Raw genomic sequence first — 15,512 nt, 5'->3', positions numbered from 1 at the left:
AAAAGCAGATATGATCATGTTTACATGTATATTAAGCAAGTTACATTGATCAAGTTCTGCCAACTGTTTTGTTTTTGGACAAAAGGAGGATACGGTAACTGTTTACCTTTTTCTTCTGCAAACCTGAAGAGACTGGCCATGGGATCCGCTCCAGGAGACAAGACAAAGATAAGAGGCGAGAAGAAGCTGGAGTCTTCATAACTTAGAGAAAGATCAAAGGTTGGAGGATCTATATACTTGTTTTCCAGTCTCTCCACAATAAACATCTGAACAGCTGGCACCATCTACATCGAGAGTGAAAAAAAAAATTACATGACCCCAATGGCCTTGAATAGAAATGTCAAGGTAGCTGAAAATCAATAGGGTTCTTCCTCTTGTCAAAGTGTAAGTGTGGTGTAAGTTTGGTGAACTTGAACTAAACCATTCTAGAGACAGAGGTTTACAAGGATATAGACGGATAGACCCCTACGACAGTACCCCTGCTCTACATGTAAAAAAAAACTTTGCCATATTTCACAGAAACACATGCAGCATAAAAAGGGAATATGTGTACATCAGTCAAGATATGACGTTGTTACCTTGTCGGGCCTGAGACAGCGTAGAACAAGTAGTTCCTCCATCCTGTTCAGCATGTCACACCACGGTTTGGGGCATTTCTCCAGCTCGGGCGTGGGAGAATCATACATCTTTTTCCACTCTGACAGCTGGAATTCAACCATGATCACTACACAGCACATTTATGGAATATATCTGCTAGGTACACTCAACAAACTGGATTTAATACACGTTTAAAATAGTGAAAAGGAACAATACATGAACTAACAAAAAGAAAGAAAATAAATAAGTCATTTATCATATGTACAGTAAGCATTCAGTCAAAAGACAGAAAGGAATCTATCTGCATAAATCATATCATTACACTCAACAAATTGTGGACAATCCTTACATTATGCTGAAAGTGTTCCATAAAGCCTTTAAATGCAGGAAGGTCGGAGCAGCGAACAATCTCTGCCCAGGACTTCTCTGGCAGCCACGAGGATGCAGGGTTAGGAAAGGGGTTCTCCAAGGCCACACCCCCAGTCAGCAGGAATCTCCACTCTCGGTCATCAACATCACCCCTGTTCACAAAAACGTGCTTAATCAGTGGCTAGTTACCCAAGCTATAGGCCATAATAAAGTAATATACCTTAAACAGGTGCTTGACAGCTCTCTTTACTATGACAAAAACGAACCGAAATCAAAGTTTTGCAGGTTCTGAAGTGGATTTGGTTTGATCCGATTGGAAATAGAGGAGAAAAAACTACGCAAGCAACACCTTTGGACCCAGATTTCTGATATATATCCTACGCAGTAACATAGTATGCTTAATCAGATCTGTTTACACACCTTATCTTGGGTGATAATGGCAAAAGATTATATTGTTCCTGTATTTATCTTGATTCTTTCTCTATCAAAATTGCAAGATTTCATCAGGCTGTCAACAAACATTTTCTACTCCTACTTTTAGTTGAAAATTCATGCTTAATTTAGTTAAATACATATGCTTTTTCTTACATGCTGAAAATCTTCAACCTTTCAACCAGTAAAGGACTTTTTCAGTGGAATTCATGCATACAATTATTATAAAAATGATGCTGAAAATGATTTCTTCGTGTCACTAAAGATGCCAGCTTCATAAAACTGTCCAGATTATTTCTTTACACCCCAACCTTCTCTCAGAATGTAAAAAAATTTGGTTGCAGAGGTGGCTGATAAGGTTGAAGAACTAGGGTATTATCATGTTTGCCTGCACATGAAGATGTCAACACACAACTCTTTAGTTCTTCCCAGACAATACATTTTGTTCTTCATACAAATTCCAAGACACATTTGAAAGCTGTCCGACTCAAAGTACAGGGATATCCTCTCTCAAACACTATTAAAATTTGTACAAGCTTTGTATATTATAAGTCCAAGGAAAAATTAGATTTGGTGGCAAGTACCAAAGAGCTTGTCTGCAGGGCACAAATAATGCAAAACTTCATCTCAATACATGGAGTACTGAAATCCCAAATTTGGTAATTTACGGCAATTAATATGTAAACAGAGCTTCAGCGATGGAACATTCTCCTTGTGTCTTTGTGCTTTGTATGCGTGTAAAACTTCAGGTCAATACATGCTGCACCTTTGGAGATACCACCACTAACATTTTGTTTAACTTTGATTCTAATACACAATGCACTGAATGAGGAATACAGTAATTTACAATATTTAGTACATACACACCAAACCAACGATGGAATACCCCCTTGTGTTATTCTGCTCTGCATGTGTGCAAATCCTAAGTTCAATACATGCATTGCTTTTTGAGACAGCAACCATGACATTTTTTTTAACACTGATCCTAATACACACTACACTAAGTCAGGAATTCAGTAATTTACGGTACTTAATATGTACACACTGAATCAACAATGGAATATCCCCCTTGTGTTATTGTGCTCTACATGCAAGCAAACCTTGAGCTCTATACATGCAGTACTTTTTGAGATGGCACCCGTAACATTTTGTTTAACATTGGATGCCAACGCTATGGATACGACATAAGCTACACCTCTGTACAGGCAAGCTAAAAATTACTACTGTACTTAAGAATATTTAACTTATAGAACAGCAGTCAAAGGTAGGCCTACTGTGAGTAAACCACCGTGCTCTAGGAAGTCACTTACAGGAACAGGATGCCTCATATGTCACAGATTTTTACCTGCAGATTAAGCTTAACAATAAACATCATAGAGGGGCATCTGAATCTTGTTACTAAGGCTCCACCAACTGTGGAGAAAGGGCAACCTACAAGTAAATACACAGGAATGCAAACAAGAATCTTACTGAGCCTTGGCAATTCCAATACAGAGCAGGAAGGAGAAGAGGAGTTTGTCTTTTTCAAACAGAGACCGACAGATGTTCTGGTATATGCTATAGGTGAAGTGAGCATTCAGGTTCACAATCCTTTCCACAACATCCTCTGACTTCTTACTATTTATTATTGACTGTAAAATGCAAAACAGAAAATATCAGATTTATAAGTACAAAGTACAGGAAGAACCAAAATGAAAAACAAATCGAACAGTTTTAATGGCTAAGAAATAAATTAAGAAGAAGTTATTACAAATGAGTAGCCTAATATCTTTAAATACAAAACATATAAATGTACTCTCTCTCACCACCAAAACAGGTGAGACCAGGTGACCAAAAGAGGTGTTTAACCACCAAGTTTGAAGTAAAGCCTTACACAATCTGAAGTGTAAAAACATCAAAGTTACAAAGCATAAGCATAGACGATATACCTATGACACTTACTTGTAAATAGAGGTTAATAAACCAGGCCAGCGAATACTGGTACATAGGGTCTATGTTAGCCAGGTCTGAGATGGTGAAGAACAGCATACTGCTATGTTTGGCAACCTGGAACAGACAAAACATGTCCACAGGTGTACACAATGTAGATGAAGAAACAGAAAGTGCTTAATCAGTACTGGGGAGCATATCCTGGTACAAGCTAGTCACAAGATGTGTGCTCTTGTTGGCTTTAGTGTTTCTGCGTTTCAGTTTACAGGGAAGGCCTAGTTAGACATATCCCAGTGGTGAGCTATTAGTCTACCAGCTGTTTGTCCTTAGTGTACCTGTGACATGGTAGGGAACGAGTTCTGGAAGGATACCTGGTTGGGCTGAATGTTAGAATCCTGCTATAGATGTGTCAGTGGTCAACAGTCTTGGGTTGGCACTTTAACTGACACTAACACTCTAACGCATAAAAAAAATGATCAGCTCTGGAGGTCAGGGCAGGCTACAGTCACTAACATACATGTATCCAGAATAATGGCCAAGGTAAATGGGACCTTGGTATAATACTCCACACACACACAACTCTCACCAAACTCTGTTTCCAGGATGGTTCATGATCAGATACACAATAAAACTTTTCCATCATGTTTTGTCTGTTTCATTTACCGGTTTGTACTTGTTTCTCACAGCATCAATCTCCACCTCTGTCTTGCTGGCTACCTCCTGCTTCTCTGAGATTTCCTCCGATAACACCTTACTGGACGACAAAATATCAATGGCGGTCTCATCCTCCAATATGTTACCCTAAACAACAACGTAATCCAAGCAATATTAAAATGTTTTCAATGATTTAGTACAAAAGTCGAATCAAACTTGTGCATTATCAGTGGTATTAATATCTACAGTACAGCCCATGCCCAACGGCAAATTGGGCGCGCATTTCACACGGTCTGGGCGCGCTTTGTCAATACTCTGTTTGCACTCAGGCTGTGCACTGTTCAGGGTCTGTCGCTTCCCTGCATGTGCCCTGGTCACACTCTGGCTGCTTCCCTACGGGCCTAATCACCGACATATGACCACCATCCTAACAATATACACGCGCATCCATGACTGAAGGATTGTAATCTGTTACATAGTTCTGTGCTAACGATTGCGTTAGTACTGATATTACCGATGATGTAAACGTATTTCGGTGGGAAAAACACGCATGAATGAATGGTTCCAGTTATATATGGCTGTAAAATACACAAACAATTATAGCTTGTCACGATTATTTTGGAATCATTCCTGCGTACATTTGTTCTTGTATTTTCAGAAACCGTTCACAGAATGCGATCATGTGCAAAAGGGGATGGCAGCATACGTGTGGAAATATGAGTATATGGAATTACTCACACTACATGCGGCTCTGAATGTCCTGTTTTGCTTGTTTTTCATTTTCTGATCACTTTCAGTAAATATGTATATTTTGTTTTTATTTTGTCGTGTATAATATAGACAAAACGATCAAAAAGGAATCAATGAGGTTACACGTCACAATATCACTGTCTTATCACATCGTGGTTACTTTATACTTGGAAATTAAATTTAATATGTAGGAGTTATTTACTATCGGCATGATCTGTTTTATATTTATATTACAGGATGTATACATTAACTCCACAACAGGGCAGAAAAGGCAGTGACTCAATGTACTGAGTTTGTCCACACGCAATATTTCCTATTATAGTGAGTTTCAGCATGCAGAAGTTAAACAAACTATACTTGTTAATTTAAATGATGTTATTGGTAGGTCATTGGTATACATATGCTGCAGTACTGTTCTTTGTTGTGTTGTTTTGTTCTACAAGTACAGTAATGCACACTGGCACCCGACAGGAGTCTCAGCGATCCAAGTTTTGCCGGCGTGGGGGATTATTATTTCAAGACAATTACAGATCATTCTGAGGCCATGAACAGAAGTGAACGGATGAGGAGGGGAGGAGGATGGAGGAGGAGGTGGAGGAGGAAGATGGGGGAGGAGGAAGAGGGGAGGAGGAGGGGGGAGGTGGAGGAGGGGGGAGTCTCAGCGATCCAAGTTTGGCCGGCGTGGAGGGTTATTATTTCAAGACAATTACAGATCACTCTGAGGCCATGAACAGAAGTGAACGGATGAGGAGGGGAGGAGGAGGGAGGAGGAGGAGGGGGGAGGTGGAGGAGGAAGATGGGGGAGGAGGAAGAGGGGAGGAGGACGGGAGAGAGGTGGAGGAGGGGGGAGTCTCAGTGATCCAAGTTTTGCCGGCGTGGGGGATTATTATTTCAAGACAATTACAGATCATTCTGAGGCCATGAACAGAAGTGAAAGACAGCATACGTGCAGAAATATATATATATATATATATATATATATAAACCTACTAACACTAGCTTTCAAATGATTTGTTTTTGTTTTGCCCTTGTTTTGCATTTTCATGCTGATCAGTTTCACCGCTGTAAAATTATTTACTAGCCGCATGCCTCGTGTGTATTTATGTATTAGAGGGTCTATGCATCAACCCCAAAACTTTTTTGCCTTTTATCACTGGTTTTCAACAAATCAATTAGGTTTTTTTGGAAAATTCTGAATATGGCGCCATGCTGTTATTGTGTGAATATACCACACCAGCTCCTGGCCGGGGTCCCAAAGTTTACCGGCTGGCGTATCTGTTTATTATTTTGACATAATTACAGATTATCCAGCAATTAGACTGGGATGTTCACGGGATTAAATTAGGTTTGCACCTGACAGAAGACTTAAAAGATTAACGCTGGGCATATTTTACACATTTATTTATTTATTAATTTATTTATTTACCTGAATGGTGTTTTATGCCGTACTCAAGAATATTTCACTTATATGATGATGGCCAGCATTGTGGTGAGGGGAAACTGGGCATAGCCCAGGGGAAATCCACAACCATATATATTTTACTGGTGTAAAGTCATTGGATCATATACCTGTACATACGCCAACTATCTATCATATGTATTGTAGTTTGACAAGCTACAGATTGGCTATGTTTTTCTATTGTTTGTTTGTCTTCTATAAGGCATCACTCAGCATAATTCTACCCACGGTTCTATTGATCAAAACTCGTACACTGTACTGGCATCTCGTCTGTATATTCCAGCTCACGCGTACACGTGCAAATAAAACTTATAAATATTTGCGTTAGTGTCAATGGAAAAAGGCTGTTTTTACCCCAAATACCTACATGTACCTTAAAATATAAACATTAAATATTTTCATTAACTAAAACAATGAAACAATATCAATGACCAACATAACTTCTGACTAAGACTTGCACAATGTGGTCTTATAGATAATCTTGATTATGCTAGAGGTCTGAAAGCGTATTGGCACCTTGTGTCATTCTCTGACTTGTAATTCTCAAGGCAGGATTTACCACCACATGGTCATGGTAACCCACAGATTGCCAGCCAAACTACATTTATTTCCAGGGCACACATAAGTTATATTGTTTATTTTCTGTACAGGCATCACACAACTGAATGAAATCTAGTGCAATAATATAGTTTTGCCAGCCAAAGATCGTATACAGTACATCCATGCGCCTGAAAACAAAACTTGAAAACAAAATATGTTCATGAACTGAATCAATAAAACATATTACTTGCAGATGTCACTCCTGATAATGTTTTATAGACAATCTTGATTTCAAATAAGTGTGTGAGCATATATACAGATTGTGTCATTTTATATTCTCTCGACAGGTTTCGCCGTCAGATGGTCACGGTAAACTGGATATTACCAACCGAACTACATTTATTTTCTAGGCACAGACACGTGTAGTCCTATGTGTTGGCGACGGCCGGCTGGACGTTGATTTCTCGCAGTCTCGCGCGCTTTGTTAGCCGTCTGGCCGCGCTTTGTTAACGGTCTGGACGAGCTTTGTTCGTGGTCTGTTCGCGGTCTGGGCGCACCCAATTTGCCTTTGGGCGTTGGTAGGTTAGTGATACAGTCAATAATGTCTAAATGCAGCCCTGAGCGTGTATACAATAACAGAAGTAGATCACATGGTTGTTGTACACAAAGACAATGAACAGGTAGTCCTACCTGAGATGAGGAGAGGACCTCAAGTATCTTGTCCTCTATCTCCTTAAGCTGCCGTCTGTTCCGCGCCCCTTCTATGATCAGCTGATTTTTCTTCTCTTCCAGGTCAGGTTTCTCTTTAGCAGCTACAATTCCCAGCAGCTGGTCCTCAAGCCCAGGTGGTGTGATCATGAAGTTCAGCAGGGTTACCTGGTCAACAGAACAGAGTTTGGGGTTGCAAACCAAACTTAGAAATACCCAATGTACATGTAAGCTTGTTCTTGTAGAAGAGTAACAGTGAGTACTGTGGTTGGTAATGACAACATAAATATAATTATTTTGTTCTACACTGAAGTGACCTTGCAAAATCTGGTAAATTTATAAATCAAATGAAAATGGACTACAATTGTTTTTTTTAAATTCCATGTATAATGTAACATGAAATTACAATGTGGTTATCCTGCATACCCATCTTCCACCCCCAACATTTCCAAAAAAAAAAAGAAAGCAAACTAAGAAAATCTTAGAAGAATTGATAATACGTCATGTTGCTTAGTTTGGCTTCACACAGATTGTTTCGCGGGCCATTCATTGTCTGCACTGATTACACAACCAGTACATCCAGCTAGAATGTAGCCATCAGAAGAGAATACAGTGCTCATGAAAATCCATTAGGAACTAAGTGCCTAAACAGGACTGATTATGAAAATAATTATCTGATTGTAATTAAACTGGCACATTAATTTGCAAGGAGATACATGGACAAAATCGTGTTTACAAACAGACAGTCAGACAGGGTGATTCCAGCATACCCCCATCCCCCATTTCAACTTTTTGGAGGTGGGTATAAAAAGACAAAGCACAGTTTACCTTTACTGACACCTCAGGTAAATAATGAGGATTCCTAAGGCAAGTTGTGATATACAACTTGAAGTCACGGCTGTATTCCACTATCTGGTCACCTAGGCGAATATAGTCCAGTCCATTCTACAGGCACAAAACAGATTATAAAAGGTACAGCATGAGTAATCATACCAGGTTATTATTTACCAAAGAGCTCCTAATAATTATCCATTAAACTTAAGCAAGTAGAAGTTCAGATGATAGGCAAGATGTACGGTGAATTTCATCCAAATTGGCACAGTAGTTTGGGAGGAGATGCATGGACAAAATCAAGTCACCGGACAGACAAACCGACAGACAGACAGGGTGATTCCAGTATATCACCCTCCCTATCCCCAAGGTATAACAACAATGCTGAATACACAAGTATTAAGAGCACTTCGAAACAACACCTTGAAGTTCTGTGAGTAGTTCTGAAAGATGAACATCATATCTGATGCTTAGTTTATTTTCCACATTTTCACACCATTAAGAAGAAAAACATGGATAACATCAAAAGAAAAGATACCTGTTTGAAAGTTTGTCTGAGTAAGACAGGGTCCAGAAATGGGTCGAGCTCTTCCCCAACATTTTCAAGCAGGCAAGGGTTTCCAAACTTCAGGTACATCCAAGTAAATAAATAAATAAATTTACACAGTTCATTTAATTAAGTCCTTTTTAAACAAAGAACAATTCAATATTACACTGTACATCTATTAAAGTGTTAAAATTTTTACAAATTAGATCAACAATCACCAATCAGATCAAGAATCAATATGTAATCGTCAATTAGATCAATTAATGCATTGGATGAATGCAGTGGTCAGCTAGAACAAGAATCAATGCAGTGGTAGATTAGAGGATCAATATACAATAAACTGATCAGTTGGATGAAGGGCTTTCACACCTGTCCTCACCTGAAGACAATTTTCCAGTGTCCGTATGTAGTTGGAGTTTGATAGTTTGATCACCTCCAGCTTATGTGCTCGCTCCATGTTCTTCACCCACTTATTGGCCTGGCTCTGAGGGTCAATCATCAATGGCCATCTGTTAGCACTCACCGCGATGATCCCATTGTCCACTGAAAAGCTGCCCAAACACATATAACATGAGGAAAATACGAACCCTCTTGATGATCTGAAACTTACATTATATTTTTTATATTTGTGTATGTACTTTATCTCAAATAACAGCAAAGGAAGTGAATTGTCTGGAAAACAATCTTACTTGTCAACGGGAAGCCCTGCTATTTGCCACTCCCTTATTTTCACAGGATCCCCAAGTGTATTTGAGAGGGAGAAGTGCTTTGATAGCGGGATTCCCCTGTCCTTACACAGGCTGTACCACTCCCGTAAACATTCCTGCAACACAACCCTTGTGTAAGTTAACCTCCAAGTTTTTAACACTGATTAATACATTTATAACCGTTGTTCCATGTATGAGTAGATATTTAAATACCAAGTTATAACAATGCTAAGCCCAAAAGGAGAATATAAGGGACAATTTGTCCAGTTTACTTCAAATCATTCAGTAGTAGGGGATATTATTATCAACACATGCAATTATTCTAAATGAATGATCATAATTTCTCTGGAGTCAACCAATGTTCATGAGTCAAAAAATAAATTTTGAAATATTTTCAGTTTGTATCGTGTCCAAAAAATTTGCCCCTATGCCATGTGGCTTTTTAGCCGTCAGACTTATTACATACACAAGCAATCACTGATTTAAGTATGGTCTCATTATTTACCTGTCTGTAAGAAAGGATGAAAGGTCCCAGGTAAGCGACGACACTCGCTGACAGTAAAACATCCCCCACAACATTATCAAACGTCTCTGAAAGTTCCTTTATGTTCTACAAAATAAAAATCAAAAACAAAGTTAAAATTGTTCCATGCTGCTATTTCATCAACACGCACCATCAAAATATCTGGGACATGTCACTCTTCATTATATCAGGCTGTGTACTCTTGTTGAATGATGTTAGCACCAGGTGCTGCATCACTGGGAATGTCTGCTCTCTGCATTGTCTACCCAATGTCAATTGCAATATTACAATTGCCTCCACAATGCGTTACAATTGCCTCCACAATGTCTCAGAATTACTTCCACAATTTCTTACAATTTCCTCCACAATGTCTTAGGATCGTGGCCACAATGTGTTACAATTGTCTCCATGATGCATTGAAATTCCCTCAAATACAATGTGTTACCTCCACAATGTCTCTTAGGACTGCCTTCACAATGACTTACAATTGCCTCCACAATCTCTCTTAGGATTGCTTCCGAAATCTCTCTTAGAACTGCCTCCGAAATCTCTCTCAGGACTGCCTCCACACAATGACTTACAATTGCCTTCACAATCTCTCTTAGGATTGCCTCCACAATATTTCACATCTGCCTTTACAATGTCTTACAAATGCCTCCACAATGTCTCAGATTTCCCTCCAAATTGTTTTTCATCTGCCTTTACAATGTCTTACAAATGCCTCCACAATGTCTCAGGATTGCCTCCATATATTTAAGTATTTACCTTTAAAAGATAATGTCCACACTAACCTGAGTCCACCTATCCCTCTCTCCACCAAGACCACTGATGAGCTTTTCTGCCCTCTCTATCTTCACTTTGGTCAGTTCAATGTTGTTCTCCAAGTTCTGACAAGCAGACGCAGAAGAACAATATAATTTTTTCCTTTCAGAATTTCAGAACACTTTATGGAGTAAACATATGTTACTGTTGGATGAAATTGCAGTATGTTTCTGTCTGCAATGTTTTTTTTAATGCTTGAAACTATTTAGTCTTATCATTTGTATATTTTAAACGTCTGATCAGTTTTTCTTCACATAAATAGGCATGCAATAGGCACCGAAGAGATATCTATGCCATTCTGACAATATAATATGGGAATTCTCTATACATACCTGTTTTTCCTTGAGCTTGGTGTGGAAGTTGTCTTCCAGTCCCTGCAGTTTCTCTGTTACAGTTCTCAGTTCTTCTTGTTTCTCTTTCAGCTTGCTCATCTGCTCCTCCAGAATTCCTTCTGCTTTCCTCAAGCTCTCCTGCTTTGGGCCTACCACCTGTAGCAAATCACAGTAAGAAACAGTCACACAGAATTCTGTATTTCAAGGCTGGTATGTACAATTGCACATATATGCCTCAAAATGATACTTCTGATGCCAATATATATTTTTTTGACAGGACATTAATCCAATTTCGCCAAAAACTCTTATGTGGCCGCAAAAGGTAAATGAATCAATCAGAACATAGCAAAATGGGCCCCATGCAAAACGCTAATCATTAAAAGTGAATTACAGTAGCTGCTTTACAAATGGACAAATTTGGACATGTAATAGACAAGACTGTTAAGAGTTTTACAGACCTTAACCTTTTCCTGTGGCATCAGCCAACATTACTTCTCCAGGCCTGTAAAACTCTGTATCAAGCTTAAGAAAAGGACATAACTGTATAATAGTAAACACTATTTTTTATATGGATATTTAACAATTATACATGTACACCTTACCTTGTTCACACTATCATAGACGTCAATGGCGCGTACCCATTTGCATAGCCCTTCACATGCAGAAGAGACATTTTTGATGATGGCAGGATCAAAGGCTGGGTTGTTGATATAATTTTCTCGGATCTTTTTCATGACAGGAGAAGGTATGTGGTCTTTGTCATATTCCTTGAGTGACTCCAGAAACTTCATGTCTCCTAACATCTGGCGGGTACAAAGAAACGGCAATGCTACATGATCATTCTCATACAGAAGCTACATGTAGAGATTTGAACACATTTCAATCACATAACTGTCAGAAAGAGAGTCTGAAAGACATGCAACAAAATAAAGATACACAAATCATATTAAATATTATGAAATTGTTCTTTATATTTTTTCTAAAAACAGACAAAAAGATATAAAAAGAAAGTTTTACAGAAATGACTTTCATACCTTCTTTGCAGGTGGCCAGTAGTCCTCAAATGGTCTCCCATGGGCATCAAACTTTTTTTCAGGCTTGATTCCCTAGGAAATAAATATGCCTTGTTATTGCATGATTATTCAGTGTATATAATGCACACTTAAATTTTAAAAAATATTAAAAACTCTTAATTATTCATTTGTTTTTATTGGGTGGGGGGAGACATTTAAGAGAATCAAAGACAGGTACAGGAAACAAAATCCATTAGGTTACCTTTATATGTGCTACAAAGCTTCTAAGGATAGGACATTTTAATCTTTGTCCAAATATTTATCACACATGAATCCACACATAAGAATACACTGAGTTATATATACTGAACCTGCTGACCTTCATAATACAGACAGCCTCCATGACGACCTTGACCCCTTGTGGTGGGTTCTGCATGGTCTTCACAATCGTGATGTCATTCTGTTTGAGCGTGTCCAGAGCAGCAATGGCAGCGTTCATGGCAGGCATTGCAATGGCTAGCTTTGCTTCACATTCATCCTATAACACAGAAGATGTCATTGTTACATTCTTTTTCGAGCAGCACACACTTTTTTCAATTTCTATTTTCAAATTTCTACATTAGTACAAATGAAAGTTATGAATTAGTGAACACATCTAAGTTCAAAATGGATATTACAAAACTGAAAAACTTGAACACTATATTTCAAACTGTACAGAAGATATAATTGCAAGACTAAACATTTTAAAAGTTGATATCATAAGCACTCAAATGCTGATAATTTGTGAACTATAACAACCTTAATGGCCTTGGACTCCATCGCAGAGGCATTAGCGACAGCCTCATCTTCCTCCACAATGGCCTTGACCTGTTCAACCTCTGCTGTCTCCTTCTCAATGGTCTGTATAAGCTCCTCCGTCTCTTCGCTGGTCTGGATCAACTTGGGCTTCAGTTCCACCAGGTCCTGCTGCATCACGTTGATCTGACAAAGACAAATATAGGAAGGTAATCATGTAGATGTATGTGTAGATTCCAACACGCTGAAAGCGGATGCTTCCCAACACTGGATCCAATACATCCAATGTCCCACCACCCCTTATCGTGACAATGCTACTTGTCATTTCATTCCTGATAATAGCAATGGGTTGCATTTGTGACCAAAGTGTGGGAAACTTGGCTGACCCACTTGCAGCAATTTCTGCTTATGACTGATCAAACACTCGTTATGGACTGACAGTTCGGAAACTAATATTACCCAAAGTAGTCAACCAATCTGTAGAAAATAAGAACAGCTGAACATTGAGGTCCGGTTGTCCAAAACTTAATACCAAATTTGACTTTGTCTTCAATTTTGTTCTTAGTACAAAAATACTTATGTAACATTATATTAAATATGAACTAAGTCTTCTGTTGTTATTATTTGGCTTTGGACAACTGCTTTGGCTGCTGAATTTGATTAAAATCTTAAATATAAAGTATGTCATAATACCACTATCAGCGAATAAACTTTTGAACAAATAGACCCTGATGATGAAGAGATCGGTTTGTTTACCTGCTGTTCTGAGAATTCCAGCTTCTCCAGGCCAACAGAGTACCTGTCCTTAAGTGTCAGAATCTCCAGCCGTTTCTTGGCAAGCAGATTCTTGAAGGTCTTAATCAGTTCCAGGTAGGACGTGGGAGTCACATAGTTCACTCGCCTCACCGAATCAAAATACCTATGCACAAATATTAATTCAAATATTGATGATGGTAACTGACGAGGATTAAGACTTACAAACAGATGAATTAGTCATTTAATAAACACAATGAACAGTTCATTCTGAAAATCATTTACAGTGAATATATTTCATTATATTAGATTAACAAGAAGTTTTAAATCCTTGTACCATTCTTTAGAAGTATAAAATTAATAGTGTCTTGTTACAAGACACTGTAGTTATAAAACTTGTAAAACTCACTGTTTTATGTTTTACAAGTTGTCTGTCTTAAATGAAACTGTGTACCCTGAATAACTCTGCTAATGGTTTTGTGTGCTAAATATACTAGTTCATTTTCTCTCAGCACATAAGATGATTATCTATGGCCTTATACCACACCAGGGGGCAGGCTTGGTGGAGGGTTACCTTTCAGAAAGGGCACGCACACTTTGGTGGAAGTGCTGACACATGCCCACAGTTTCCTCCCGAACTATCTCAGACATCTCTACATCATCCAGAAACTTGTGCGCCACCAGCTCCAGAGCATCATCTGGCCATGCCTGAGACACAAGGATGAATGAATGAATGCATGAAACCTTCATTCATAGAGGGTAAATCTATTGTTAAGAGCCTAAGTAACGTGTGTGGATGTGCACAGGCTATGTAACAGAAACTGGACCATGTATAATACAGCCTACTGCCTGAGAAAAATTTTTAATTTGTTTTAGAAAGGTTAGCTGAACAAATTCAGATTTTATCAAGGTTTAATGAAAAATGAATGATGTACACATCTGACATTTCCTTCCACCCAAAATTAAAATTTTCAAGGAGTTTGCAGGAATGTTTATTTTTCTCCAGAAGTACTTGAAACAGAAAATTTTGTTTTTCCAGGAAATTCAAGGAGTTTCAAGGACTGTGCGAACTCTGTTTTATTTCAAATTACCCACCTGAAACCAGTCAATAGTGCAGCAGTTGATGAGCGAGGGGAACATTCGTAGGCGGTTCCTGAAGGCATCTCCGATAGGGCTAAATGCCAGCACCAAGTGAAGGTTCCGCCGAATACGCTCTATGAACTTGTTATACATGTTCAGAGGTGTGATCTCCAAGTTAGATCTCTCATTTTGAGTTACAATTTGCATCTAGCACCATGAAATAAAATAAGACACAGTATAAAGAGGGCTGGTGAACAAACACATCACCGGAACTATTTTATAAAACTTTAGTAATAGTCAAGTTCATTGGTCCAGAGCTACAGTCATAGGAAATTCCTTTGAAGAAATATGAGAACTTTGTTTCTTTATTTATCATTTATGATCATTCTCATGATTAGTACATATTTTAAATTCAAACCAATTGCTAATTAATAAAAACATTTCTTTGATAAAACATAGTAATAAGTGTGAGGGTCGTTACTCGTTCAATGATTTCCAGCCTCTCTTCATTGTCGTACAGATTCGGAATGTCTCCTGTATTCAGGATCATATTGATGTCCTCCAAAAAAGACACATCCTAAAACCAAACAATGAGAACAGTCACATGAAAAACATTATCTGAGTTGATTTAAACAAAAAATAAAGGCAATCTGTACCACAATTTTTATGTT

The 15,512-nt window shown here is 38.4% G+C and overlaps 1 protein-coding gene across 3 annotated transcripts in view; it reads right to left on the bottom strand.

Annotated features, from left to right (window-relative positions):
- The window catches only part of LOC135470307 (dynein axonemal heavy chain 3-like), a 74,487-nt gene that overhangs the window by 8,353 nt on the left and 50,622 nt on the right, over nucleotides 1-15,512 (bottom strand). For all 3 annotated transcript variants that reach the window (XM_064749168.1, XM_064749167.1, XM_064749166.1), the window contains exons 51-72: nucleotides 15,323-15,418; nucleotides 14,857-15,048; nucleotides 14,336-14,469; nucleotides 13,765-13,927; nucleotides 13,012-13,194; nucleotides 12,593-12,751; nucleotides 12,235-12,306; nucleotides 11,803-12,003; nucleotides 11,201-11,356; nucleotides 10,838-10,933; nucleotides 10,029-10,133; nucleotides 9,506-9,639; nucleotides 9,196-9,367; nucleotides 8,808-8,894; nucleotides 8,267-8,383; nucleotides 7,421-7,606; nucleotides 3,991-4,128; nucleotides 3,340-3,444; nucleotides 2,869-3,029; nucleotides 947-1,118; nucleotides 579-704; nucleotides 107-284 (exon numbers count right to left, since the gene is read on the bottom strand). In XM_064749168.1, coding sequence (XP_064605238.1) covers nucleotides 107-284; nucleotides 579-704; nucleotides 947-1,118; nucleotides 2,869-3,029; nucleotides 3,340-3,444; nucleotides 3,991-4,128; nucleotides 7,421-7,606; nucleotides 8,267-8,383; nucleotides 8,808-8,894; nucleotides 9,196-9,367; nucleotides 9,506-9,639; nucleotides 10,029-10,133; nucleotides 10,838-10,933; nucleotides 11,201-11,356; nucleotides 11,803-12,003; nucleotides 12,235-12,306; nucleotides 12,593-12,751; nucleotides 13,012-13,194; nucleotides 13,765-13,927; nucleotides 14,336-14,469; nucleotides 14,857-15,048; nucleotides 15,323-15,418 — 3,133 coding nt within the window. The remainder of the gene's footprint in view (nucleotides 1-106; nucleotides 285-578; nucleotides 705-946; nucleotides 1,119-2,868; nucleotides 3,030-3,339; nucleotides 3,445-3,990; nucleotides 4,129-7,420; nucleotides 7,607-8,266; nucleotides 8,384-8,807; nucleotides 8,895-9,195; nucleotides 9,368-9,505; nucleotides 9,640-10,028; nucleotides 10,134-10,837; nucleotides 10,934-11,200; nucleotides 11,357-11,802; nucleotides 12,004-12,234; nucleotides 12,307-12,592; nucleotides 12,752-13,011; nucleotides 13,195-13,764; nucleotides 13,928-14,335; nucleotides 14,470-14,856; nucleotides 15,049-15,322; nucleotides 15,419-15,512) is intronic.

Source organism: Liolophura sinensis, chromosome 7 (genome assembly GCF_032854445.1).
Source record: "Liolophura sinensis isolate JHLJ2023 chromosome 7, CUHK_Ljap_v2, whole genome shotgun sequence".
Classification (NCBI taxonomy): domain Eukaryota; kingdom Metazoa; phylum Mollusca; class Polyplacophora; order Chitonida; family Chitonidae; genus Liolophura; species Liolophura sinensis.
This window is presented reverse-complemented; position numbering and strand designations above follow the sequence as displayed.